Genomic DNA, 26,124 nt, shown 5'->3' with positions numbered 1-26,124 from the left:
AAACAAGGACTAGTCTGAAAAAGTTTATTAATGGGGGCAATAAAACATCAAGCCCAAAATTTGGAGAAGTCCTGTGCACACTTCCTGTGTTATCCATGCCACACTTACCCCACTTTATAATTTTACAGTATTTATTTAGCGCCAACATATTACGTAGTGCTGTACATAAAATATAGGTTGCAAGTGACAAACAGACAGACACAGCGAGTGACACAGGAGGAGGAGAGGACCCTGCCCAGAAGAGCTTACAATCTAGTTCTTATTGTGGAACTTTAGGATAAGTAGACTGTGATTAGACTGATAATGGAGATGAGGACAAGGGAGGGGGTCTCTAGTTTAGTGAAGGACAACCGGGAAGTGCTGACACCAGTCATTCCGCAAGAAATGCAGCACGTTGTCACACTACAACCTTAAAGTCCGAGTGCATTTTCCTTTACCTGTTAAGTCTTTCAACAGATAAAACATAAATGAATGGATTTATTATTTTTTTATTGCCCTGACTTTTAGGGCTCATTCAGATCTACATAATACATTACGTTGCATGCTATCATGCATTGCAATAATGCAACCCCATAGAAAATAAATGGGCTGCCAATGCTGCATAAAAAAAAAAGAATCATTTTTTGTTTTATAAGTTACACGGTGAAACAACTAAGTCTTTTCTCCCAATACGCATCAAAGTAAATAGATGATTTATATTCTATACGCATGCAGCAGATATTCGCAATCGATTTGTTACCTTTGCATGAAATTAAATTTGTCATCAGCGTCTGTTGGCGCAGGAACCTTTATCGGACCTATAAAATTATGGGAATTAATAGGAATTTGGAATCAATTAAAGAAAAGGTCATTATTTTAAAAAACTGAAACCCCCGAGTGGGCTGTTTAGAGGTTTGCATTGGGGGTGCTCATTTTTTAGGGGCCATGGGATCTATGAGAGTGGGTGGTATATGGTATGTCGCATGATAGCTGGCATTGCAATTCTAGGGTAGCTATGGCCTGGGGGGAGCCAATAAACCTAACTGCATAGATTTGGAGGTGTGGGGTGAAACTGGATGCCCGGAGGTAATCCACAGCAAAGGGGGGAGTGCATGCAAACATGCATTAGGATGCATTGCTGCAGAGGTGAGAGGGCTAGCCACTGAACTCACAACACAGGTCCATTGCCTAATGCTGGGTACACACATGCAATAATTGTCCTTGGAAAGGATCTTTCACGATCCTTTCCAAGGACAAAAAGAACGACGGAGCGGTACCCCACTGTGCTCTCTCCCCTTCACTTCCAGTATGTCATTGCAGCACCCCACTGTGCTCTCTTCCCTTCACTTCCATTATGTCAGTGCAGCACCCTGCTGTGCTCTCTCCCCTTCACTTCCATTATGATCGTTCGTCATTTGTGGATCAGCCAGGATGAATCTGTGAGTGACAAACAACAAGCGATGTACACAGGCCAGATTCTTGTCCAATACTAGCCCTGATGGAATTATCAGATCAGAATCCTCTGCCATGTGTACGTAGCCTTAGTGCATTGGGCACCATGTGCCAAGACATTCTTTGGGCATGCTGCAGGGCATGGTGATGGGTTGAAAAAAAAAGGTCAGGATGGCTGACTTGCACCCTCACCTCTGCAGCATTAGGTCCTGGGTTTAAATCCTGGCCAGTGTTTTATATGCAAGGAGTTTGCATGTTCTCCCTGCATTCCTGAGGGGTTTCCTCCTGGGACACTCTGGTTTCCTCCTCACCTCCAAAAATATTCAGTTAGATTATTTGGCTCCCCCAGAATTTATCCTTGGAAAATAGGTGGCACAGCTGAAAGTGGAACTGGGCACAAAATAGATGCATGAAATGTGGAACTAAACCCAAAAATTAACTAGATTGCAACCAGGCAGGTTCATTATTGCAGAAGGGGACAGGGAATGTCCCTTTTACCATGACATAACCATAACATAATAGCATTTACCTGGTCTCAATCCGGGGACAAAACGATGCAACTCCCATGCAAGTGTGCAGCCGCAGGAGAAGCCAGCATGTGATCCCTATCAAGGTGTTTTTGGACAGATAGAGGCAGTGATCAGACAGGTGAGTATGTTTTCTTCATCACCTGTCCCAATAAGATTTGCTTGCTCACTTACTTTCAAAGCCAAACTTTATTTCAACACACATTAACATGCAATATACCATGCATCACCCAGCCCATAGATCTAAATGGCCCCTATAATTTAGCACCCGCAATGTAAATCTGTAAATGGACCCCCAGGGATTTCAGTATTTATAATAACGATCTTCTTGTTAATTAAATCTGAGTTTCTCCCAATAATTCTCGCCATTTAAAGGTTCCTCTAACAAACAGCGCTGATGACAAATTTAATTTCATGCAAAAGTAACAATTTGATCGCAAATATCTGGGGCATGCGTATAGAATACAAATCATCTGTTTACTTTGATGCGTATTGGGAAGAAAGCGCTCACCATGTATCTTTCTCTTCTGATAAAATATGAAATGAAAACTTTTTTTTTTTCCTTATCAGCCGTCGTGTTCTGCCTCTCGCCATCCGCTACAAACCACATCTTTATGATGGGATTTTCAGGCCGCATGCTTTTTGGCCCTCGGTCTGACTGCTGCTCCTCTTTAAATGATCTGTAGCTGCATGGGAGAATGATGGTTGCCACTGGGACCGGAGAAGCTTCTGAGTAATAGATCCCATGATTATCCACATTGGTGCGATGCGTTAGTCAATGGATTATCTATAGGAGGGGCTGCTCTCATTTAATTCCAGGTAATCCTGCCATGAAGCTTCTTGCTCAGGCACTTCCTGTTACAGGGTGACAACACTCTGCTCCTGTCTCTCATTTGTGTCCCTGTGTTGTCACTCTATCAGGCTTCTGTGGCCAATAGCACGCATTATTCAGCCATGTTTCTGTGTTGTTACCAGCAGAAAACCCACCCTGATGCCATGCAATCAGAGTTGCGGTGCATATAGGCAGAGAGGGTCTGCAAGGAAGCTGCAGGAGATCAGCAGCACTGAAACGTAACAAAGAATGAATGACAAGTGATTGAATTAGAGCTGTGCTGCCAGCCCATTTGAAATAAAAGAGCTGCGCTGGTGCATTAATGCACCCAGGGCCGCCATCACAGGGAGACCCTAATGAGACCCAGAAATTTCTGATTGCCTGCATGCAACACATTGGGTCTGATTTAATAAAGCTCTCCAAGACTGAAGAAGATTGACTATCATGATTTATTTCCATTGCTCTATGTGCCAAATGGATGTGGATATCTGATGGAAAGAAGCACGGTCATGTGGGCCGCCATATTGGATTGAGCATGACTAATCCGCTACCACCAAGCTTGTCAAACAGTTGCAGCCGGCTCATTCATATATAGGCATTGCAAGAATATGTGCATACCGCACTTTGTGTAATGCGGTGCCATTTCTTGGCCGCCATCAAGGAGACAAGGGGTAATCCTGTACCCAGACCCGATCAAAAGATCCTAACTTTGGTATAGTGGAACTTATAGATATGGGGGTGTGGGTACAGAAATTTCTAATTGCCTAAATGCAATAAATTGGGTCTGATTTATTAAAGCTCTCCAAGACTAGAGAAGAAAAGCTACCATGGATAAATCTGGGTGATCCAGCAAACCTGTACACCGGTGCTGTCTTCCACTACATACTGGACTGCATAATGAAAACGTGCATATCACGCATTGTGCAATGTGGTGTTATTTCTTCTTAAGGTCCTCTTGGTTGTGCAAGGCAGGGCAAGGGTGCGCTGATTTTTAGACTGCTATGGAGCATTTTGCACTTTTCTCTCTATTGAGTATTATTATGGCATTTATTGCACACGGAGATCCCTTTCAATAGGACCCAACAAGGGGCCACACCATCACCCCATTCCGCAGGTTTTATTACCAGCCAGCCGCTGCCGTCTGATTATTTGGCTCCGACTTTATTTCTTCTCATGTGTTCTTAGCAGTAATCACTTTTCCATCTCTGCCTCCAATCCCCCCAAAATAAGCATCAGCTGACATTTATTTGTACTGAAAAAAAAAACCTACGCGGCTGCCAAAGTTAAAAAAAATCTCTGAGTAGAACAAGACAATATATCTGCTGCCAAAGAAGCCGTCGTATAGTTTTCCTTCTTGGCACAAGATGGAGGGAGGACTAGCAGAGTTTTGGATGACATAGAGCAGGCCTGCGGTAGCTGGAAAGTCTGAACGAAGAACAAAGTCACATCGCTTTATTGCAGGTTTGTAATGACTTCTGTACTCAGAGCCAGCTCATTAAAGATTCAGCAATAAAAAAAATTAAGTGTACCTGTCACGCAGCAATGAAGCTGTCATTTGTATGCTAGGTCTCTCTATTTACCTAATTAAAGTCCAACTTGTATTTTAAACGCCCCCCTGGAATTTTTTTTTTGTAAAACATGATTTTAATTCAAAATTGTTAACTGCACTACCTGTATTTGCCACAAGATGTCCTCAGTTTTATGAGTTGAATGAAACCCATAATCACTGGGAGGAGAAGATTGGAGTGCAGGGTGTCATAGCCCCGCCCACTGAGCATGTAGCCCTGCAAGCCTATGGATGATTGGCCACCAATGGGAAAAGACCAAAGTCCAGTCCATCATGTGATCATCTCAAAAAATAAAGAGAAATGACATACCGCTGGGAGAGACTTCAATAGGTAAAGGCATTGGCGGATTTAGGGAGGTGCAAAGTTTGCTGCTGCACAAAGGTCTCCTTAGCCAATTGGTGCCCCCAAAAGAGTCCCAAGTCAGTTTCGTAAGGGCCCCTAGTCAGTTCTGCACGGGGGCCCCACTGCTGGCTGAGTCCAGCAGTGGGGCTCTAAGTCCATTGAACATGTCAAAAATGAAGTGCTGTCCTGTTCACACTTCCTGTGTCATCCAAAGAGCCTTATTACCCTCCTAGTTCTGAGACTACAGAACAAGAATACCCCGTGCTGTGAGCATGCAGACGGCGTAAAGGGTTACCTAGTCTAGCAACAGGGCAGGGATGACACTGCTCAACCCACAGAAAAGGCTGTGTCTAGATCCTGCCAGAAATCCTATGAGCTGCTCTCCTATTGGTTATATTATTTTCTCTCCTATATTAGAAGGAAAAGGTGTTCTTTGGTCCTGTCCTAGAGCAATAATATTGGGTGATGACATAGTGAGAGAGAGATTCACCAAAGGATCAAACATTTTTTACATTGGATTTAAAAAAGAAAAAATTAATCAACGTTGGGTGAATCTTGAGTGAAAATAGTTATAAATAGACCTGTTAAAATGAAACCATCCATGTATAAAAGAGCACTAAAAACCCATTTTTACAAACTCACCTACCCGTCTTCTATCTCTTAATACCCTCACTACTTCCCACCATTCCATATCCCCTCCTATTGTGTGCTACATCTCCCACCTCCTAGATTGTAAGCTCTTCGGGGCAGGGTCCCCTCCTCACCCTGTGTCCCTGTCTGTATTCATCTGTTATTTGCAACCCCTATTTAATGTACAGCGCTGCGTAATATGTTGGTGCTATATAAATCCTGTTTATTAATAATATTAATATCTCTGTCCTCATTTCCCCCAACACATAGAGCTACATCGGCCATGATAACCTTGCCTGACATCGGCGTCAATGGAGCGCTGCGATCCTAAGTAGTATGAAATACAGACCAGAAGCAGGCAAGCCGCTACACATTCACATAGCTAAGGGGAATCATTCATCATCTCATGTCCTCTGCACTCAATGTTAAAGGAAACTTCCTAAATGGAGACAATGTGCCCCGAAACGGGAGAATGAACTTGAAACGCTAAAGTGTTTCATACAGGAAGGCAAAATAGGTGCAGACAAAATAACATCAGTCAAACTAAAGATTTTTTTTTTGGGTGAATCACATCAAGGAAGCTTAAACACAAAGTCCGTTCCTGCAGCACGCTGTCATCTTGATTATAGAGCACATTGAAAAATGAAGTTGTGTTTACAATGGAGCTAAATGTGCGCCTGTCACCTCGAGTCAATTACTTCACTTTGGACTACAGTGCGACTCCAACCAGGAGACTTCATAGATCAAATACAGATTAAGGTGCTGACTACTTCCCCCAAAACCCATACTCTCCCTCAGGGGGTTTTAGCTTTATTTATTGATGGGTTGTGAGTGTTTCCTTGTATATTGGTGTAAATTGATCAATGCTTAGGTAATTCTGAATACAAGGGTCCCACGAGGACATCTATACTGATCACCATCAGGGGCATATTTCATTATATCGCCTGTATTTTTGTGGGTGTTTGGTAAATTGTTATCCACAATATGCACACTAGGTGGTGCAGTTTTTCTTTTGCCCCCTTTTCTTCCCTATGCAACTTTCTTCGCTCCTCCAATTACCTATTAATGACTTCCTCACTCATAACCTCCTCACACACACCACTCTAAGACTTTTCTAGAGTTGCACCGACTCTCTGGAATGGACTTCCTTGTCATATTCAGCTTGCTCCTACTTTCTGCTTATTCCAAAGAGCCCCTAAAACCCAAAAGTCACCTACCTATCTTCTGTCTCTTAAAACCCTCACTACTTCCCATCATTCCATACCCCCCCTCCTATTGTGTGATACTTCCCCTACCTCCTAGATTGTTCAGGGCAGGGTCCTCTCCTCCTCCTGTGTCACTGTCTGTATCTGTCTGTCATTTGCAACCCCTATTTAATGTACAGCGCTACATTATTATTTGTACTGATCATCAATTTGAAGGGTAGGATACTTCCCTTTGACCCCATCATCAGTCGGCCTTTTACTCCTTGTCTGCAATATAAAGGACATTCTCCCTCCCACTGACCACAGATGTAATTGTCAGTACATGTATACTTCTTACCTTTGCACTCTCTGTACACACTGTGTTGTACGTGGCATACTCATAGCTAGTGCTATATGTTACACCCTGTGTTGTACATTACATGGTCCTAACCCTTGAACTCTTCTCCATGTTGTACCATGCAAAGTCCTGAGCCCTCCACTATACAGCTAATTGTTTTATATGCTGACTGTGGCATCTTTTACTACACCCTTATCTAACTGCTGTATTCTATATGTTGTGCTGTACATTACATACTTAATACCAGTGCACTGTGTTAATTGTGTCATACAGTCCTAATGTTTGTGCCTCATGCTGTGCTATAAATTACATAGCCCTTCTTCTTGAGATTCATGCTTGGCTGTATATTACATAGTCCTGAGGCTTACACCTCATACTATGTTGTACATTACATACACCTGACTCCTGGATTGCATTATATAGTTATAATTATAATAGTTTGCAGGATTTAATATAAATCTCAGTTTACTTATTCCCAACTGCTGTGCTGTGCATTGTGTAAATTGTGTTGAATGTTATATTGTCCTGACTTTTGATATATTCTATATTATCCAACCCTGATTCCTGCACCCTGTAATCCTCATACATTACATATGTGACAGATGAATTCTTGACTATATACGTAGGTTACGTATTCCTAACTGCTGTGCTGTACATACTCACTACCTGTACACTGAGTAAATTGTGCTGTATGTTACATAGTCCTGACTATTGCTATGTTGTATTATACACATTCCTGACCCCTGCACTCTGTAATCATCATACATTACATAAGTGACTGCTGTATACTTTATTCTGTGTTATACTTTACCTATTCCTAACTGCTGTACTCTGTACACTGTGCATATTCATGACATGTAAGTGGCGCTGCATACTACATAACCCTGACTATTGCTATGTTGTATATTACATAGTGCTGACCCCTGCACTTTGTAATCCTCATACATTATACATGTGACTGGTAAATTCTTTTTTTGATATTGTTAGTTACCTATTCCTAACTGCTGTGCATACTCATAACCAGTGTTCTGTGTAAGTTGTGCTGTATGTTACATAGTCCTGACTATTGCTATGTTGTATAATACACAGTCCTGACCCCTGCATTCTGCAATCCTCATACATTACACATGTGACTGCTGCATGTTTTTCTATATTGTTACAGTTTACAAATCCCTGATTGCTGTGCTGTACATACTCATAACCAGGGCACTGTGTAAGATGTGCTGTATGTTACATAGTCCTGACTAATTCTATGTTGTATATTACACAGTCCTGACCCCTGCACTCTGCAATTCTCATACATTACACATGAGACTGCTGCATGTTTTACTTATCCCTAATTGCTGTGCTGTACATACTCATAACCAGTGCACTGTGTAAGTTGTGCTGTATGTTACATTTGCCTGACTATTGCTTTGTTCTTTGTTACATAGTCCTGGCCCCTGCACTCTGTAATCCTCATACATTACACATGTGACTACTGAATGCTTTACTCTATCTTGTTAGTTATCTAATCCTAATTGCTGTGCTATACATACTCATAACCAGTACACTGTGTAAGTTGTGCTGTATGTTGCATTATCCTGACTATTGCTTTGTTCTTTATTACATAGTCCTGGCCCCTGCATCCTGTAATCCTCATCTATTACAAATGTGACTGCTGCACTGCTGTTTTTCTGTTTGTTGCAGTTTACTTATCCCTAACTGCTATACTCTATAAGCTGTGCTATACACTACATACTCCTGATAGTTTATAGCTACTGAGAAAAGACCAATGGCATCTTTAGACACAGACATCAGCCATGAATCTATTCTGTGCTCCCCTCTTACAGAAGGTTGGGGTCAGAATTTAAAAGTTATAAAAGTATACAATGTAATACCAAACATATGGAAGATACAATGCAAAGCATAAAAACATTCCACCCGGCTGTCAGATCTCTGTGATCTGATGGCTCTCACACATCCTCCAGATTCTGTTTGTGTGTCTGAGAAGACTTTAAAAAGAAAATGACAAGGTAACAAGGGATTAAACGCCGCCCCCTCCCCCGCTCTCTGTGCCATTTAATGGTTTTCTTGACACCCCTTAAATTACAAGGACACCGAAGCTGTTTGGTCAGAGCTGATCTAATGCTGTAATTTACAGAAAAACCTTCGGAGATCACAAAGAGCATCGCGCTTTGTTCTCGTGCGACGGGGGGGAAACCATTGCTTCTCCCTTTTCACCTTCATTAGGTTTTTAAATGCGTCCTTTGCTTCTTTTTTGAAAGTCGAAGGATGGGCTATGCTCTAAGTAGACAATTTAGATTGGTAGATTTTTATTATTATTAATAATAAACAGTATTTATATAGCACTAACATATTACGTAGTACTGTACATTAAATAAGGAATAAAAAGGACACAATATTAAAAATATTGATCAAATAAGTCAAACATGCAATCTTTTCATTTGTTTTTAGCATAGAGGCTTTGTTTGCCATTTTCCAGAATTATTGATTACAGTGTTCAGTAGCTCAAGTTGAAATTTGTATAGACAGCTATATAAGTCAGTGGGATGACTCCACCCCCCTTCCTTTGTTCATACAAGTCAGTATGGCGTTTCAATGAAAGAGAGAACACCCGGAAAGCATATAGCTACTGATATAGTATTTTTGGAAAACTTACTATGCTTTGTGGCAACTGCACTATATGTATTGTAAAAAAAAAAAAAAATGTATTACCCTATGAACTATATGAATATTTTAGTTGAATGCGGCACTTCAGGCTTTTCTCTGAACTCCCCCCCCCCCCCCCCAAACAGGTTTCACAGCCTCACCCCTTTGGGATGGCAGTGCAAATGACAAGTGCCTCCATTCCCCTTTTGTGTGGGGTTAAAGCCAGCTCAGGCTTGTGATCAGTATCGCCCCCTATTGTCACTAAGTTGGTGAACCCATTTTATTATTACACAGTATTTATATAGCACCATCATATATTGCAGCTTAGTACAAACCCCAAGTCATGTCACTAACTGTCCTTCAAAGGAGCTCACAACCTAATGTCCCTACCATAGTCATATGTCTTTAATACAGTCTAAGGTTAATTTTGGGGGAAGCCAATTAACCTAACTGAATGTTTTTGTAATGTGGGGGAAAACCGGAGTACCTGGGGGAAACCCACACAAACATAGGGAGAGCCTGCAAACTCCATGCAGATAGTGTCCTGACCAAGATTCAAACCTTGGAGTGCTAACCACTGAGCCACCATGCTGTCTAATTTAATAAAGCTCTCCAAGACTGGAGAAGATAGACTATCATGAGATAACCTGCGTGATCCAGCAAACCTGGAATGGATCTGATCCAGGTCCAATTAAAATGTCACCTGCTCATTGAAACTAGTGCCTGACCCTGGAGATGGAGAAGCTTCAATCGGAGGCTTCTTCCACAGGAGATTTGTTATATTCCGGATTCCTTTATACCAAGCCGGCTGACTTCCATTCAATTAGCTTCCCTTCCGCTCTATGGCATCCACCCCCAGCCCCATCGGCGTACCTCCGCACGGATGAATTTTTATTTCTCATTTCATTTTTTTTTTAATTTACTTTCTTTCTAATCTAGTGAGTGATCGAAATTCATAGAACATATCAAATCAATTTTCTTTTATATTCTCTCTTTCGCTCTCTCTCTCTACAAAGCGATAACAAGCGTGAGTCGCTTTGAGGGCTGCCGAGCCACGCTGCAGGTAGCAAAGTTTCCTTGGGGGACAGTCTCTGGTTTAATGCAATTGTCATGGTTACTTTCCAGCCTGAAAAAAAACTACTCAAAACACCAACAATTCAAAAAACAAGAAAAATTCTGCCGCTGTGATTGCCGTGTGGAGAGTATTTCCCATAATCCTTCACTGTGCTTTCCCAAAATCGTTTTAATGTAAAATTGGGGGGGATTCTGGCTTGAGACAGGTCCACTTTGTTATTGCTGCAAAGTGTATAACTGCATGGGAGCCCCGGACCCTCTTCAGCCAGGGGCCCCAAGCCAGGTGGGCAAGTCTGTTCTGCACTGGCGCCCCCTTTTGGCTACATCTGCCACTGATAAGAGGGGAAATCAGCATTGCATGGTCCATTTTACCAAAATCAGGGATGTACCCCTTTTGTAATGGACCAGTCCAGGACTATTGAGTGTGCAGTCCCCAGTAACGCCAACATTTTCAGCAAACAATGACAACGTGTAGGATCCAAAGCACAGGTTTGCATTAAGCTATTCACATCAGATAATAGTCGTCTGCGATAAACAGTCGTGATCGTCTTGGGCAAAGTGTACTTTGTGATTCCCTGACATTGTTTACCAATCTGCCATTGCATCTCCTATGGAGGGGGAAGATGCAGCAGGGAGCTTCCTCCTCATCCTCTCCCTCTCCTCTCCATTGAACTGAACAGTGAATTGTGTACAGCAATCGTCTGTTTTACTGACACTGGAAACAATCATGAAAAATCATAAAAATATTTCCCATCTGTTTGCAGCTTTATTTTAATAAAGCACTTTGTGTCATGAGCAATTACCATACCAGTTGTAGCCTGAATTTGTGTTTCATCTCATATTGCTGATCATCTTTAGCCTTAAACAAAAGCTTCTGTAACTCCTAAAAGCCAAATAAAACCCAATTTACCCTAAAAACCACTTTATTGTCACCTTTTCTATTGATGCTAACGCATTTTGCCCAAGTGGCCACATTATTTTTTAACAAATTAATATTTACAGAAATTAAAACTCTCCATCAGACTCCTCTCTAGACCTTCCCTGGTTATGTTTGCGTGTTGTATCTTGTACTGGTTGTACGGTGTACAATGGTCCCCCGATATTTCTCAGTGATCCACTGTGGCATTTCCTACCATTTACTATGGAAGAGGAGGATGCAGCAGTGCTTCCTACGTGTCTTTCCCCTTTCATTTCCATAGAATTGAACATTGTGTCAGGAACAACTACCATGCCAATGGAACCTGAATTTGTGTTTCATCTCCATATTGCTGATCACCTTTGGTCAATAAACCCATTCCACCCCAGAAATCACTTTAATCCCACCTTTCCTATTGACTCTTACGCATTTCGCCCAAAAGCATTTTCTTTCTTTATTAGATTTTTTTCAGAAATAGAAACTCTCTATTAGGCTCATCCATACTCCTTCCCTGGTTATATTTGGGTGTTCTATCTTGTACTTGTTGTACGATGTACAGTGGTCTCTCGACATTGGTGATGCCCATTGGGATTTCCTGCCATTTCCCATGGAGAAGGAGGATACAGCAGAGTGATTTCTACTCACCTCCATTCCCATAGAACTGAATCTTTTCTCTGTGTTTTTGATTACATTTAGCCATAAGTAGGCCCTTCTGTAACTCCCAAAAGCCAAATAAAACCCATTGCACCCTAGAAACCACTTTAATGTCACCTCTACCATTGAGACTAATGCTTTTTGCCCAAGTGGCAACATCATTTTCTTTTTTAACTTAATTTGTGCAGAAATGGAAATTCTCCACCAGATTAATGGATGGCAAGACTTTTTTTAGAGTAGGAAATGATCAGCCCCTAGAAATCACTTTAATGTCACCTTTCCCATTGATGCTAACGCATTTCTCCCAAGTAGTCTCATAATAGTTTTACAATTCAATATTTGCAGAAATGGAAATCCTCCACCAGGCTCCTCTCTACTCCTTCCCTGGTTATGTTTGGCTGTTGTATCTTGTACTGGCTGCACGGAATCAGCTGAATCTGGCCAGGTAATAGGATGGTTGATTTATGGATGGCAAGACTTTTTTTTGGAGTAGGAAATGATCAGCCCATAGTAGTCATTATATCCTCGCTGCTCGATGGAAACAAGCCTGCACAAGATTCCAAATTCTAGAGCCTCCGCTATGACACTGAGAGCGCCATTCATTTCAGGAATGCCGGCAGTCAGGAGCTTTGAACTTTGTGAAATGAAACACCTAAAGTAACAACGCGCGTAGAAGAATAAAGCCGCTCTCCACGCTCATCCTTATCGTTTTCTGTTCTGCTCTGATTGAAGCTGTAAAATGAAATTCCATTTCCCCGAAATGCGCTGTAACAGCTAGACAAGAACATTAAAATGGAGCCGGAGACATAGTTGTGAACCCGTGTCACCGCCTAGAGGAACGATACCCCGTGACTTGTGTTTGATGTCCTCTGATTCTCTCCTACCTCTTCTCCGAGGTGCGAAAAACATTGTCTCAAGCTGTTTGCCAAAGTGCTTCCACTACCTCTTATTTTAGAAGCTGAAAATGGATAATGGGCGCGCGTTACCTCAGCAAGACAACAGCTTTATGGCCCTGGCTGATGAACGTTAGGCGCAGCGGGTTCTTGGCCTAACTTAGGTTACAGCCCACAATGGCGGCACTGCATTGCAGGAGCCCGGGACAGGCACAGCGCCGGGGAAAGTGTGTTGTCACAGCTTGGGGACATGGAACGCAGGCAGGGATCTTCTCTAACCAGATGGAATGTTAATGGGAGGAAAGAAAGGAGAAAAGGACAAGAGAGAGAAGATGAGAGAGACAGATGGAGAAAGAGAGAGAAGAGGGGAGAGAGAGAAGGAGAAAGAGAGAGAAGAAGGGAGAGAAGAGAGAAGAGGGGAGAGACGGAAGGAGAAAGAGAGAGAAGAGGGGAGAGACGGAAGGCGAAAGAGAGAGAAGAGAGGAGAGATAGAAGGAGAAAAAGAGAGAAGAGGGGGGAGACGGAAGTAGAAAGAGAGAGAAGAGGGGAGAGACGGAAGTAGAAAGAGAGAGAAGAGGGGAGGGATAGAAGGAGAAAGAGAGAGAAGAGAGGAGATATAGAAGGAGAAAGAGAGAGAAGAGGGGAGAGACGGAAGGAGAGAGAGAGAGAAGAGGGGAGAGACGGAAGGAGAGAGAGAGAGAAGAGGGGAGGGATAGAAGGAGAAAGAGAGAGAAGTAAGGAGATATAGAAAGAGAAAGAGAGAGAAGAGGGTAGGGATAGAAGGAGAAAGAGAGAGAAGAGGGGAGAGACGGAAGGACAAAAAGAGAGTAAGTTGGAACAGGTACAATATTTTAATAAATGCAATTAGGACAGATGTTTGTCTCAACATATCATTAGGGATTGTGGTTCAGTTACTGTATAAAATCCTCATTGTGAGTTAATCACAAAGTAAAAAGAAAAAAACTTTCTGGAGCCTAGACATTCATTAACTTCTGGAGCAAGCTGTGCTTTGATATGCAAAAAGAAACAACTGCAGAGTTTGTCTTGGGTATTAAAGAGTTACAAGAGGCTGCAGAAAAGCTCACCCCCCGAAGATCACCCACAACCTCAGCTGTGTTTAGCAGAAGATTTCTTCTGCAAGTCATGCAAACTGCCTCCTTCAAGCCTCCATCCTGCACATGAGAGAGCAGGGAAGCCCTGTTTGTATCTAGGAGTCGTCCGTATGCCGGATGTCCTTAACTCGGGGACTACCTGTAGTTAAAAGAAGAAAGAGAGAGAAAGCAGGGAGAAAAAAAGGTATAGAGAGACAGAGTAGGAAGGGAAAAGGACAGAGGAGGGTAGGAAGTGAAAGGGAGAAAAGGAGAAAGAGCAAGATAGCAGGAAGAAAGACGAAGATAGAGAAAGAGACAGAAAAAGAGCAAAGATGAGAGGAAGAACGAGGGAGGATGAGAGAAGGGATATAGAGAGAAAAAGGGGAAGAAGGGAGAAAGAGGAAACCTTGAGAATAGGAGAGAGAGAAGAGACGACACAGGAAGAATGAAACAAAGAGAGAATGGAAGAGAGAAAATAAAAAAAAGTGAGGAAAGAGAAAGACAGATAAGAAAGAGAAGTATAGCTAAGGAAGAAAGAAAGATGTGATAGATGGAGGGAGATAGAAAACGATAAGAAAACACTGAAAGAAGAAAAAAGATACAGAGAGACAGACACTCAATAATCATCTCTGGAAGCAATCATTGATTGTAATTGAGGAACAATTTTAGGAATGATTGCTGTACAGGGTCTGAGGGGACTGCAATATTTAGCATTCATTTAGCATCCGTCATTTAGTGATTTGGCACAGCAGATCACAAAACAACATCAGGGAAACCTGTACTGATGTTAGATTTTCTTCCAAGGCGCTCACGTAGGATTGTCTCAGGTGGAAAAAATAAAGTGTCTGTTTGGAACTTAAGATATCAAAAAGAAGAAAGAGAGAGAGGGAAGATGGGTGAACAAGATAAAGTGAGAGAAGTGGGACAAGGAAAAAAAGGAAGACTATAGGAGGTAGGGGTGTAGTGGGTGAGGCACGCGCAGGCACGCCGCGCCCTCACTTTTTTCGGGACCCCCATATAGGCTCTCCCTGCGCGCTCGCCATGGATAGTCTTTACTATTATCGTGTCTCCTCTTCTTTTTTTATGACTATACCCCTGATAGAAGGGCGAGGAAGAGGGAGAGAAGAAAAGAAGAAGATGAAAAAAAGAAAAGGGAAGAGTGGCAGAGATTAGGGCACAATAATAGAAGAAAGGAGATGGAGAGAAAGGGGAAGAAGGATAAGGGTTAAAGGGGGGATAGCTGGGGGAGGAAAAGGAAGGAGAGAGGGTGATAGGGAAGGGAATCTGAGCATTTAGCTTTATCTATAAACAAACAAATCCTGCTTCAGACTGTGGAGGGCAAATATTGCCACTAAATAGGACCCCAGTGATTCCAACATTTCTAACAGAAATACAAAATTGCAGAGGGGTTTGGAGAATCTTGTAAAAAATGAATTCTACAACCATCTTTCAATGTATCATCCCTATGTGGTATCTGAGCAGTATTACAGCTTAGTATTGTCACTGTTGTAGGTTTGCATCCTGATCCTTACAGCTAGCGTGTCCTTGAAATAAGAAGACACCTAGTAGCAGCATGGGGTGTGGATGAAGCTGAAGAACGGAACGCTCCATGCATCTGCTCAGGCATCCAATGTAAACTATTACCCAACAATGTCATAAATTAGCTGCCAATCTCCCTTTCCATTTTATGAACTAGTCTTTATATGGGTTTTTGTACAGTGCAGGCAGGCTGCAAATATTGCACCCATAAATGACATTATGAGCTATAATTAGCATGAGATAATTAGCTGACTCCTAATGCATGAAGGTAACTTATCACCAGCAAGGACAGTTTAGGGGGAGGAAAACTGGGCCTTCCCACCTTCTCCAGGTCTTCATTTGACATAATGATATTGGGTGCAAGTAGCTGGAATGTTCAACTTCAGATTTGCCCATAGTCCCATTTACTCTAAAACTGTCCAGGGTTAGGAGTCAACCCTATCCTGGGAAATGTATTATTATTATTATTATTATTATTAAAGTAGCCCAAGCATGACAATTTGCACAAAAAATACCACCTTTATAAACTAAAAACATCCATAGACTTAAGCAGTTGGCTCTACCAAATGGGTTTGACCCCGGAAATATGTAAGTATCATCAATAGGAGGTCAATCAGCCACAAAATGTTGAACTTTTGGAAATTTGGTAAATTTTTTTGCAGTCAATAAAGTAGATAAAATTAGGGTAATATTTTGCGTTTTAACAGTGAGATTATTGGCTCTGAATGGATAAAGAAGCTCATGTATTTATCCTGGACCTAAATTGGCCTCATTTTGTTACTTTTATTTTTTTATATATACTTTATTTTAGACTTATTATTTTTGTTTTTTGCAATGCAGGCAGATCATGATGGAAAGAGCTGGTAGGGTATTTAATTCAGGAGCCCTCAGTCCTGATGCCTGCTTTTTGGAATGCAAATTGCCTTGATGTATGGATTTCATTCTGGACCTTCCTAGGACGGTTACATTTACATGCAGACCACCTTTGAGAACACCCACATGTGATTCTGCAGCTTCAAGATTGAAAGAACTCAAATCCAATCAATGAAACTGATGGCTATGGACAGTCAGGCTGCAGGGGAATGGCATAGGTGATGCAGCCAGAAAATGAGGCGGCTCCATCTGACTTGCTGCAGCTTCTTATGCTCACTGTGAGAAGCTCACAGTGTGCAGTGGAAGCAATTTCAATGCAGAATAGAAACCCTTTGAAAGCTGGTTAGTTTTAAATGTTATAAATTTTGAAAAAACACACCTGTAGTCACAGCCTATCTACTAAAATCAAAATCATGAACCAGCCCATTACCGCGCCTCTTTCCCAATTAGCAATTACAGACATGAATTTTAACGAGGAGCTGCTGGCGGACAAATCAGAAAAAGGCTCAACCAAACCAGAGGACACAAGTATTGTCAAGACAGCCGCAAAGGAGGTGTAATGAGCAAAAGCAAATTCTTATTCTTTAATTAGTCTTCAAACAAGTCTTCTATGAACCGGTCCATGGTACAGACCTCACTTCCAGCGAGCAGAAGACTTTTTAAGTAATTGGCGTCTGACTTCCCTCCTCCTTGAAATAATACATTCTTTGAACCAAAGAACAATTTGTCACACCGAAACGAAACTAGTGCTAAATATTTCAGCTCTTTCTAAGTGGTTTCGAGACAACTCAGAAAGTTTGGTAATTAAAAAGTAAAGCTACGGAAAAAAAAAAGTCAAAGCCACAAGAATATGTGAAAAAAGGAAGAAAGCGCTGCATAATTAGCTTCATTTCCTGGCAACCAATCACAAGGAATCTCTCTTTTTTAACTACTCCAAGTCTGATAAAAAAAAAACATCTTAGACATCCATGTGGATATGGAGGATATGGAGGATATGTGTCTCGGCTTATGTCCAACAGTTAGTCTGGAAGAATAAAATCTCATATATCATTTCTGTTCAATTTCCTAATTTATTGTCTACGATTTCAAAAAACAGCCGATAATCCCAAATGTAATGTATTGAATTCCCAATGACTTATCCCTTCTCCTAATAGTTTCCCATGAAAACTGGTCACCCAAAATGGGTAAAAGGATGTGGACACCCCTTCGAATCACTGAGATGTGAATTTACACCAAATGCTTTGCAGATATTCCTCCAAATTATTGAGCTCAGGGGTTGGCAGTGAGGGTACTGTAATTGTTACAGGAATTAATTGGCAATCAGATAGACCTATGCAGCAGTCCTAGGCAATTATGTCTCCTGGACATCGGTCATTGATCACTATTGTAATTGTTACAGCCGACAAAGACATTTTACACAATTGTGCACCTCCAGAGAAGGACCCCGGCTGGGAGGGGTGCACTCATCAGAGCCACGGACCATGTCTCCTGCACGCGTCGCAGGCTCAGGGTGGTGGGAGGGTTGTGTCTCTGAACACAACTCGTTCACTCTGCTATCACAGGCTCAGACCTGTGATGGGAGAGTTGGCAGGTTTTGGCATCATGACGTCACTCTGGGGAAAGTTTTTTCCCCTTTGAGTGACACATGGCTCCCTGCACATGTGCGGTATTGAGTCCATGCGTTCAGTGGTCCATGGGCTCCAAATGGTTGGGGACCACTGACCTAGACTACTCCACAAAACCAGTTTGGTGTAGAGGAAAATTGTTGTACAAGATACCCAACCTCAACCCTTGGAATGCCTAGTCTTCAGTCCAATTCTTGACAAATGCCTTAGAAATGCTCTTTTGGCATAAAAAGCCTAAATTCCCATAGACACACTCAAAATGCCTTCTCAATTCCCCAAAATGTTTATCCAAACCCATTATAATTCATATTAACCCCCCCTTTTACTTAATGAGTTGCTAGAAACTAGAAAGCAACCAAAACCAACCACTTTAATGCTTGCCTTAAATGAAAGTTAATGGGGTTAGAGCAGCCCTTCTCAAACTTTTCAACGCTTAGAAACCCTTTTGGGTCTCAGGAAAGCCCTGCTACAATCAATTTATTAGACATCAGTGGGGGAAAATGTCTTAAATTGGTGGCCAGTGGAAAGAAAGCCCCCTTATAGAGATGGCTAGAATATCAGCACTAAAGACTACTAAGAATATTGCTAGAGTCATGCAGTTGGCTCTACCAAATGGTGTTGGCCCCAGAACTATGCAGGAATAATTAATGGGTGGTCAATCAGCCACAGTCTGAGGAACCCTATGAACATCTGGAGGAACTTTGGGGTTCCACCAAACCCTGGTTAAGAATGGCTGGGTTAGAGATTCCTTGTAACAATAGTGGAACAAAACTATAAAAATGAACTCTTTCAATTAGAAGAAGAGTTTGGAAGTTTAACCACAGAAAGTAAAATGGAAATTAAAAAATGTTCACATTTATCTATATATATATATATTTATATATATATATATATATATATATATATATACATATGGCTGTCATTGCAAATTGTGTCCCTTTGCAGGTTCTAGCAGAAGACCCAATGTCTTCATGTAGATTACTTGTGCACGTCCTAATTTCACTTGGCTATCTCCATAACCGGAAAATAACACTTGGAAGGTATAAGTTGCAATCTGATTCTTATTTGCGACTTCCCTGACACAGACCTTCCTTCAGACATTTATAAACAAGGCCAATATTTTGTGTCTGTTCAAGAACAACTCAATTTTCTCAAGTTATCTGCCTCAGCAATTCTGCTTCCTCCTCTTGTGTATCTGCCAAGATGTTTATCAGTAAAATAACACGCGGTCCGGCGCTTCTGTACTACTGTGTGGGGGCTCTCCTCCAAAATTCCATCTTTATTACAAGTTATTTCTACTTTACACGAGGGGCCAAGCTGTGATTAGGGTGTTTGGAGCCTAGATTGGTCCACATGCAACCATGGTCCACATGGTATTCATTCAGGGGCAATTTAAAGTGAAACAATGTAGGACAAAGTAAGAGATTCCCTTTAATGCTGCACATAATCTGATTAATAATCTCATTTTCCCAGAATCTCAGGAATGAGGATTTGAAGGTGTATTTAAGTCACAGGTAAAAGACCCTCTATCACATCCCATGTGAAAATGTTGGGCATCACTCACCAAGGACTAATACTGTTCTAATAAAAGTACTCATCACTTCTCTAGCCGGAACAAGTGAATGGATATTATATGTATGGAGAGGGAATGTTCTAAGGCATTCCTGAGCCTTTGAAAAAGCACAAATACATTCTGATGGTCTCAAATGTACAGGTAATAAAACACGGATATGATTTAAAGTGATTGTTTTTAAAAAAAGCCTCAGCTGACCCGCTGATACTTCCCTTCCAGTGAACCCTACTGCTCTTTCCTTCATTGCAGCCAGCACCAAAACACACATTGTTGGTTTGTGTTGGGGAAATGGTGATGTTGCCCATTCCATCATGTAAAGGTGATTGGCTGCTAGACCTGGTATATGGTAGGTAACGTGCACCTCCATACTCAAAAGCACCACACTACCTTAAATTGTACCTATTACTATTTTTTTTCCATTATAAAAAGGGTGGCTAGCCCTTTTATATACAAAAAAGTTAATACTTTTTTTATTTGGACTCCTCCCCTTCTGTCTTTACTGCTGTGGCAGTAAAATCTGAATAGGAAACCTTTAGCTGTCAAGTATACCAGCTGCTCCTTCTGCAAAAGTCTAATCTGAGGCATGCACAGAAGGGCCTTTCCTGGAATGGGCAGTAAGATCAGCAAATTTTTTTCACAATTTCAGGAAGGCGAGTCACCTGATCTTGCACACGTGCAGTGGGAGATCGGGTGCAAAAAGAAGAAGAAGAAGATTGTGGACCCAGGTGTCCAATCTGCACCTAAAAGAAGAAGGAAGACTAAACAGCATGGAACCGGCTGGACTGGGATCACAGACCGGCTGGACTAGGCTCGCACAGGGATCGACAACTTTCCACCAACACTATAAAGGTGTAAAAAAAATTTTCCACTGCCTGTTGCATTTTAGAGGTCGCAGAATGGATCTACAGTGCACAGAAAGTTTGGCCAGACGAATTGTAATAATTCTTACCCAACTTTATAGTTATATCCTTTCATTTTAATCTTACTGTAATTATATTCACACATATTGCTCCTAATAATTACAGCCCTGATGAAGCGACAGTATAACCAACGAACTGTGTCGGACATTTGTCTTTTCATAATGAAAAGAATATAATTTGATTTCTCCTATTGGCTCTACACTGTCCTCATAGGTTGATATCTCAGAAATAGGAGATCACCATGTAAAGTTATGCACAATGCTGCTTTCCAGTGCACATTTTAATCAGGATTTGTTTTCCACCCTTTGATCAATACAGCTTTCTATGCTCCCTTTACACACAAAACTGCTGGGACAGATGGCAAAGTCACCTGGGCCTATTTGGCAGAGGAGTCCACAGCTGGCCGATCCGAATCCGCGTGCCTCTGCGTACATACATCATAGAGAAAGTGGTCTTGTAAGTGTCTGCGTATGGAGATTCTCCCATTACCTTGTTTCCACTTTATGAAACTGCGTTTTTTATGTAATTAGGAGAGCAGAACATTCTCATTATTGTACAATTTTCTCTCTCATCATGCACAAAAAAAAACAGTTAGACCTTTTTAATCTGTGAGCTTTTATAGTCATAAATGCCTCGTCAGCGAGCCCCCGCCATCCGCCATCATTGAGCATTCTCATCTGTCTTTCCTGATGGGAAGAACAACTTATAGGGACTCAAAGTCACATTACAGCTGGGTATTCCAGGCGGAGTGTCGATGGAAACCCTTGCACATGTTCAGACATTTTTAGGTTGTTTTTGGAAGAATGTCACTTTTTAATTTTGGATTATTGCCCCTGGGTTTTGTATTTCTGTAATAGGGGAGTTCCTGTGATGCTCGTACAAGAAAACAGGGCTGTTACCATGATCCAGAAAGCAGACATTTAAACCTTTTTTGCTTCTAAAACTTTGTTTTTCTTTTCACTAATTGAAGGGCCAGTTGATGTGATTTCAGCCACATGGGGACTGCATTGTTTTTTTAATGAGATGGCTAACTGCATTTATAATGAGGAAATATGTCTTCTCCTATGTAACTTTTATTATACACTATACATAGAGAAAATGACTTTACAACATATTTACAAATTGTACATCAAAAAATGGTCTAGTAACTGCAAAAAACTCCTGACATCATGATATTCAAATATATATTTCATCATATTTTTATAGTTATATATTATTATATAAAGGCTTTTTTTATTTTATCATTGAAAAGTTTCAATCCAGTGACTTTGGCTAGGCTTAGATGATGTCATCAGTCTGCTGCAGGCAGGAGGGAAAGTGTTCTCTATCTCCTCTGCTCCAGTGTTTCAACTTGAACAGGACAACTTTGTAGCATACAAGGCTGAAACACTTCAACTGGGGTTGATCTTTGACAGAGAACTGGCAACTGAAGTCTCAGACTAGGAAACAGATACTGAACCTGGAGAATGCCTGAACAAAGATGACTCTTTCTGGAGGTAAAAAAACAGCTGAAGGCATTGTCAGCATGAGCAAAATTAAAAATCTGACGAACTATGAAGAATGCATAAATGTAAAATACAAATCTGACCACATTCCACATTGGATCCACTTTGGTCCACATTGGATTTACTTTGATCCACATTGAATCCTCTTTTAAGCCTAATACATAAGGGCCGTTCCCAACCCTGATTTGAGCATTTATCCAATAAAATGATCAGATTGCCCAGAAATCATTTCCAAACCAAAACCAGACAGCAGACCAATTACATGCAGCCATTGTTTTTGGTCCTTGATTTAAGTGGAGTGAATACGTTTTAAATATGGGTAAAAAAATACATAATTTGCATTATGTGTACGAAGAATTGATCAAATCTAATCAAGAGCTCCCATCTGATGGTTCCTGAGGATCTTGTGGTTCATCCCATCCACCCCTAATAATTGGGAGGGCAAAACATTGTCTTTGGACTGATGACTAAACAGATATCAATTGGACTTTTGGTGCAAATTTAGTGCAAAATTGGCAGCAGATTTGCTTGTGCATAACAGGCTTATATGTCTACTCTTTTCCTTTGCAATGCCCCTGAAATGTTTTGGATATCCTATTTTTTTTTTAGCAATGGGAGAACAAGGTGTAATACAAATAAGCAATTTGTAAAAAGATAATATACCAGGTGGAGATAAAACCCTAACCCAACATTTCATACCCACACGGATACATCTGCTCATGTGTTTTCTATAAACTAGAACAAGCTATCTTGACACGTCCTATAATATACTGAAGGATTTCAGAGACCAATCGACGTACAAACCAGCTGATGTTTAACATTGTTTGTTTAAGGAAAAACAAACATAAAATTAGGGATTGCTTAATATTTGACATTCTTTAATCATGGAATGTCTGAATGGTGCTTTTCCTTGCCAAAGGGATCGGGTCAGCTTCACAAAGGCCGAAGCACCTGCTGTATTCATTCCTCCCGCACGTTCCTTTCTAAAGAGCCTGCGGTAGGGATCAGGGGGATTTAAAAAATGTGGTCTGAACTGGTTTGAAGAGTATGAAAAAAAATCAATTTCTTGAGGTTTGTGGATGGATTAGAAGTCCTGTTGGCCTCCTTACTTGGGAGCTTCCCTCTCATGTGTGGCTTTGGTGACCATTATCTTTGGGTACAGAAAGTGATGGTGAGATGTTTGACTTGTTACAAGAACGGTGAAATCTTCCAATGGTGATTCCTGTGACAACTAAGTAAGAAGGGAGACCCCTCCAATTCTTTTGAGAGATCACCTTTTATCCCCATGGGGTAGGTGACCACAGGCAAATGTGCAGAATGGCCTTGTGCCTGCAAAGTTTACACATTTTACTCATGATTTGTACATTTTTCTAAATGAATCCATTTTTCACAGTTTGGGTAAACGTTGGGTGAATCTTGGCTGAAAACATCTATCAATAGACTCCCATGTGTTTTTGGAACATGAAGCGAAGGAATAAATCTCAAATCTAAAGAAACAAATCAATTTATACACCTGGTTCTGTCCTGTATGGGGCAAACAAAATCCTGAGTACCACGGTGGCTCAGTGGTTAGCACTGTAGTGTTTGCAGCTCTAGGTCCCAGGTACGAATCTCAGCCAGTACATTATCTGCATGGAGTTTTCAGGTTCTCCCGGTGTTTGTGTGAGTTTCCTCCCATATTCCAAAAACATGCAGTTAGGTCATTGGCTTTGCCCAAGTGACTGTATTAAAGAATTATGACTAAGGTAGGGGCATTAGATTGCAAGCTCCTTTTGAAGGACAGCTAGTGACATGATTATGGACTTTGTACAGCGTAATAAATCAATACTGTGTAATAATAATTGAGGTTTACCATTTCTTTTTATATCCAAATTACCAATTTACATACCAGTAATGGACTTGGCAACAATTGGCTCCTGAGCAGAACTGACTTGGAGCCCCTTGTTGGCTGAGGAGGATCCGGGGCCCTGGTGCAGTGGTATTCTTTACATTTCTCTATTTTTACCCCTGTTGCACGCCCATTATTCTAAATTTATTGTGATTGTCAATGGATTGGCCAAACCCAAAGTTGTTTCCACTGAAGAAAAAAACCCACAGATTGCAAATTTGTCTTTGGAAACTTCTTAGTTTTTCTATTTCTCAAAATGCATGGCAGATCAGTCATACTATCACAGACGGAGCAATTAACAAACAAGTGAGCAACATGAAACCAGGACTTCCTTGTAATTGCCTGGAGCAGAGCGATACAGCTGTATTTTTTTTACAAGAGAACATATTTAACCATAAATTATATTTTGTAGAAATGTCTTAACTGTGGAGCCTCCGCTAATTGCGAAACTTCACCTACCTCCGCTCATACCCAACGCACCACATCTGCCCACCACATCCCGGTTTCCACACCTTGACCATTCGGCTGTAGGCTTCCACCACTGGCTGTTTGTGAGCCACTATGGTCAGCTCCTTCTCTGGACACACATTGGGCCTAAAAGAAAGAAAAATAAATGTATGAAAAAATTGAGTTAGCTGCCAAGAGTAAGTTATTCATTTCAATGAACTACTTTATACAAGATGATTTGTATTTATAAATGTTTATTTGTGGTGATCTCTCTGATCTAAAATAATGTATCCAAAAAGCAGACAGTGAATAATATAAGAAGAGAATAATGGTTTCTTTTAAAAGACCTGTAATCAAGTTTGTGCTGTTCTTGGAGTTCCTATTTCTTCTTAGGCCAAGGATCATAGGCCGAGCTTGGTAAAATAAGTCAACCCATGTCTTCTTATACATGTTGGGGTCTCCTGGCATGTTGAGGTGCCCAGTGGCGGGATCGTTAGCATAGATAGGAAAGATCGTTTTTGACCACTTTGCCATATTCGATATTTCCACCACCTTAGCGTCAACCTCTTTATACGTATTGGGATCTCCAATGTTGGGATCTCCAGGCATTGATAGGAAAAATCATTTTTGACCACCTTGGTGTGTTGGATATTTCCACCACCTTAGCAAATGTGTGGCGTTCCTTGTGCCTTGTGTGGCGTTCCTATTTTTGTTAATGCAAGTTGTTACTTGGATCATAGGCTGAGGTTGGTAAAATAGGTTAACCCCTTACTTTTTTATGTGTTGGGTGTCCAATGGTGGGATCTTCTGGAATAAATAGCACAGATCACTTTTGACTACTTTGGTATATTAGGCATTTCCAAAACCTTAGCATGTTTGTGCTTTACTTGGAGTTCTATTACTTGTTAGTACAAAGTGACACTTACGTCTTAGACTGACATTGGTAAAATATGTCAACCCCTGGCTTTTTATATGTGTTGGGCTCTCCTGGTATGTTGGGTTGTCCAGTGATGAAATCTCAGTATAGATAGGAAAAATATTTTTGACCCCCTTGGCATGTTGGGCATTTCCAGCACCTTAGCATGTTTGAGCTTTGCATTAACCCAAGGTGATATTTGGGTCATAAACCAAGCTTGGTAAAATAAGTCTATCCCTGGATTTTTATATGTGTTGGGGTCTCCAATGGTGGGATCTTTCAACATAGATAGGAAATATTGTTTTTGATCATCTTGGTGTGTTGGGCGTTTCCACCACCCTAGTATGTTTGTGCTTTGCTTGGAGTTCTTTTTTCCTGTTAGTCTAAGGTGATACTTGGGTAATTTTTTAGCCTGATGAAGCAAGTCAACCTCTTTATACGTATTGGAATCTCCAATGTTGGGATCTCCTGGCATCGATAGGAAAAATCATTTTTGACCACCTTGGTACGTTGGGCATTTCCAACACCTTAGCATGTTTGTGCTTTGCCTGGCATTCCTATTTGTAGTCTGGTCAAAGGTGACACTTGGGTCATTGGACCAACCTTGGTATGTTGGGCATTTTGACCGCTTTAGTAAGTTCCTGCCCATCTTGGAATGGCATTCTCATAGAGACAACCATGGACCA

General features: G+C 41.2%; 1 protein-coding gene across 1 annotated transcript in view; it reads right to left on the bottom strand.

Moving 5' to 3' along the window:
• Positions 1 to 25,131, bottom strand: part of MEGF6 (multiple EGF like domains 6) — a 166,643-nt gene extending 141,512 nt beyond the window's left edge. Inside the window, exons 1-2 of the mRNA XM_072425317.1 lie at positions 24,971 to 25,131; positions 24,569 to 24,669 (exon numbers count right to left, since the gene is read on the bottom strand). Coding sequence (XP_072281418.1) covers positions 24,569 to 24,669; positions 24,971 to 25,131 — 262 coding nt within the window. The remainder of the gene's footprint in view (positions 1 to 24,568; positions 24,670 to 24,970) is intronic.
• Positions 25,132 to 26,124: the final 993 nt, after the last annotated feature.

The sequence above is a fragment of the Pyxicephalus adspersus genome, chromosome 11 (assembly GCF_032062135.1).
Source record: "Pyxicephalus adspersus chromosome 11, UCB_Pads_2.0, whole genome shotgun sequence".
NCBI lineage: Eukaryota > Metazoa > Chordata > Amphibia > Anura > Pyxicephalidae > Pyxicephalus > Pyxicephalus adspersus.
The sequence above is the reverse complement of the archived record's forward strand: the minus strand, read 5'-3'. Positions and strand labels throughout refer to the sequence as shown.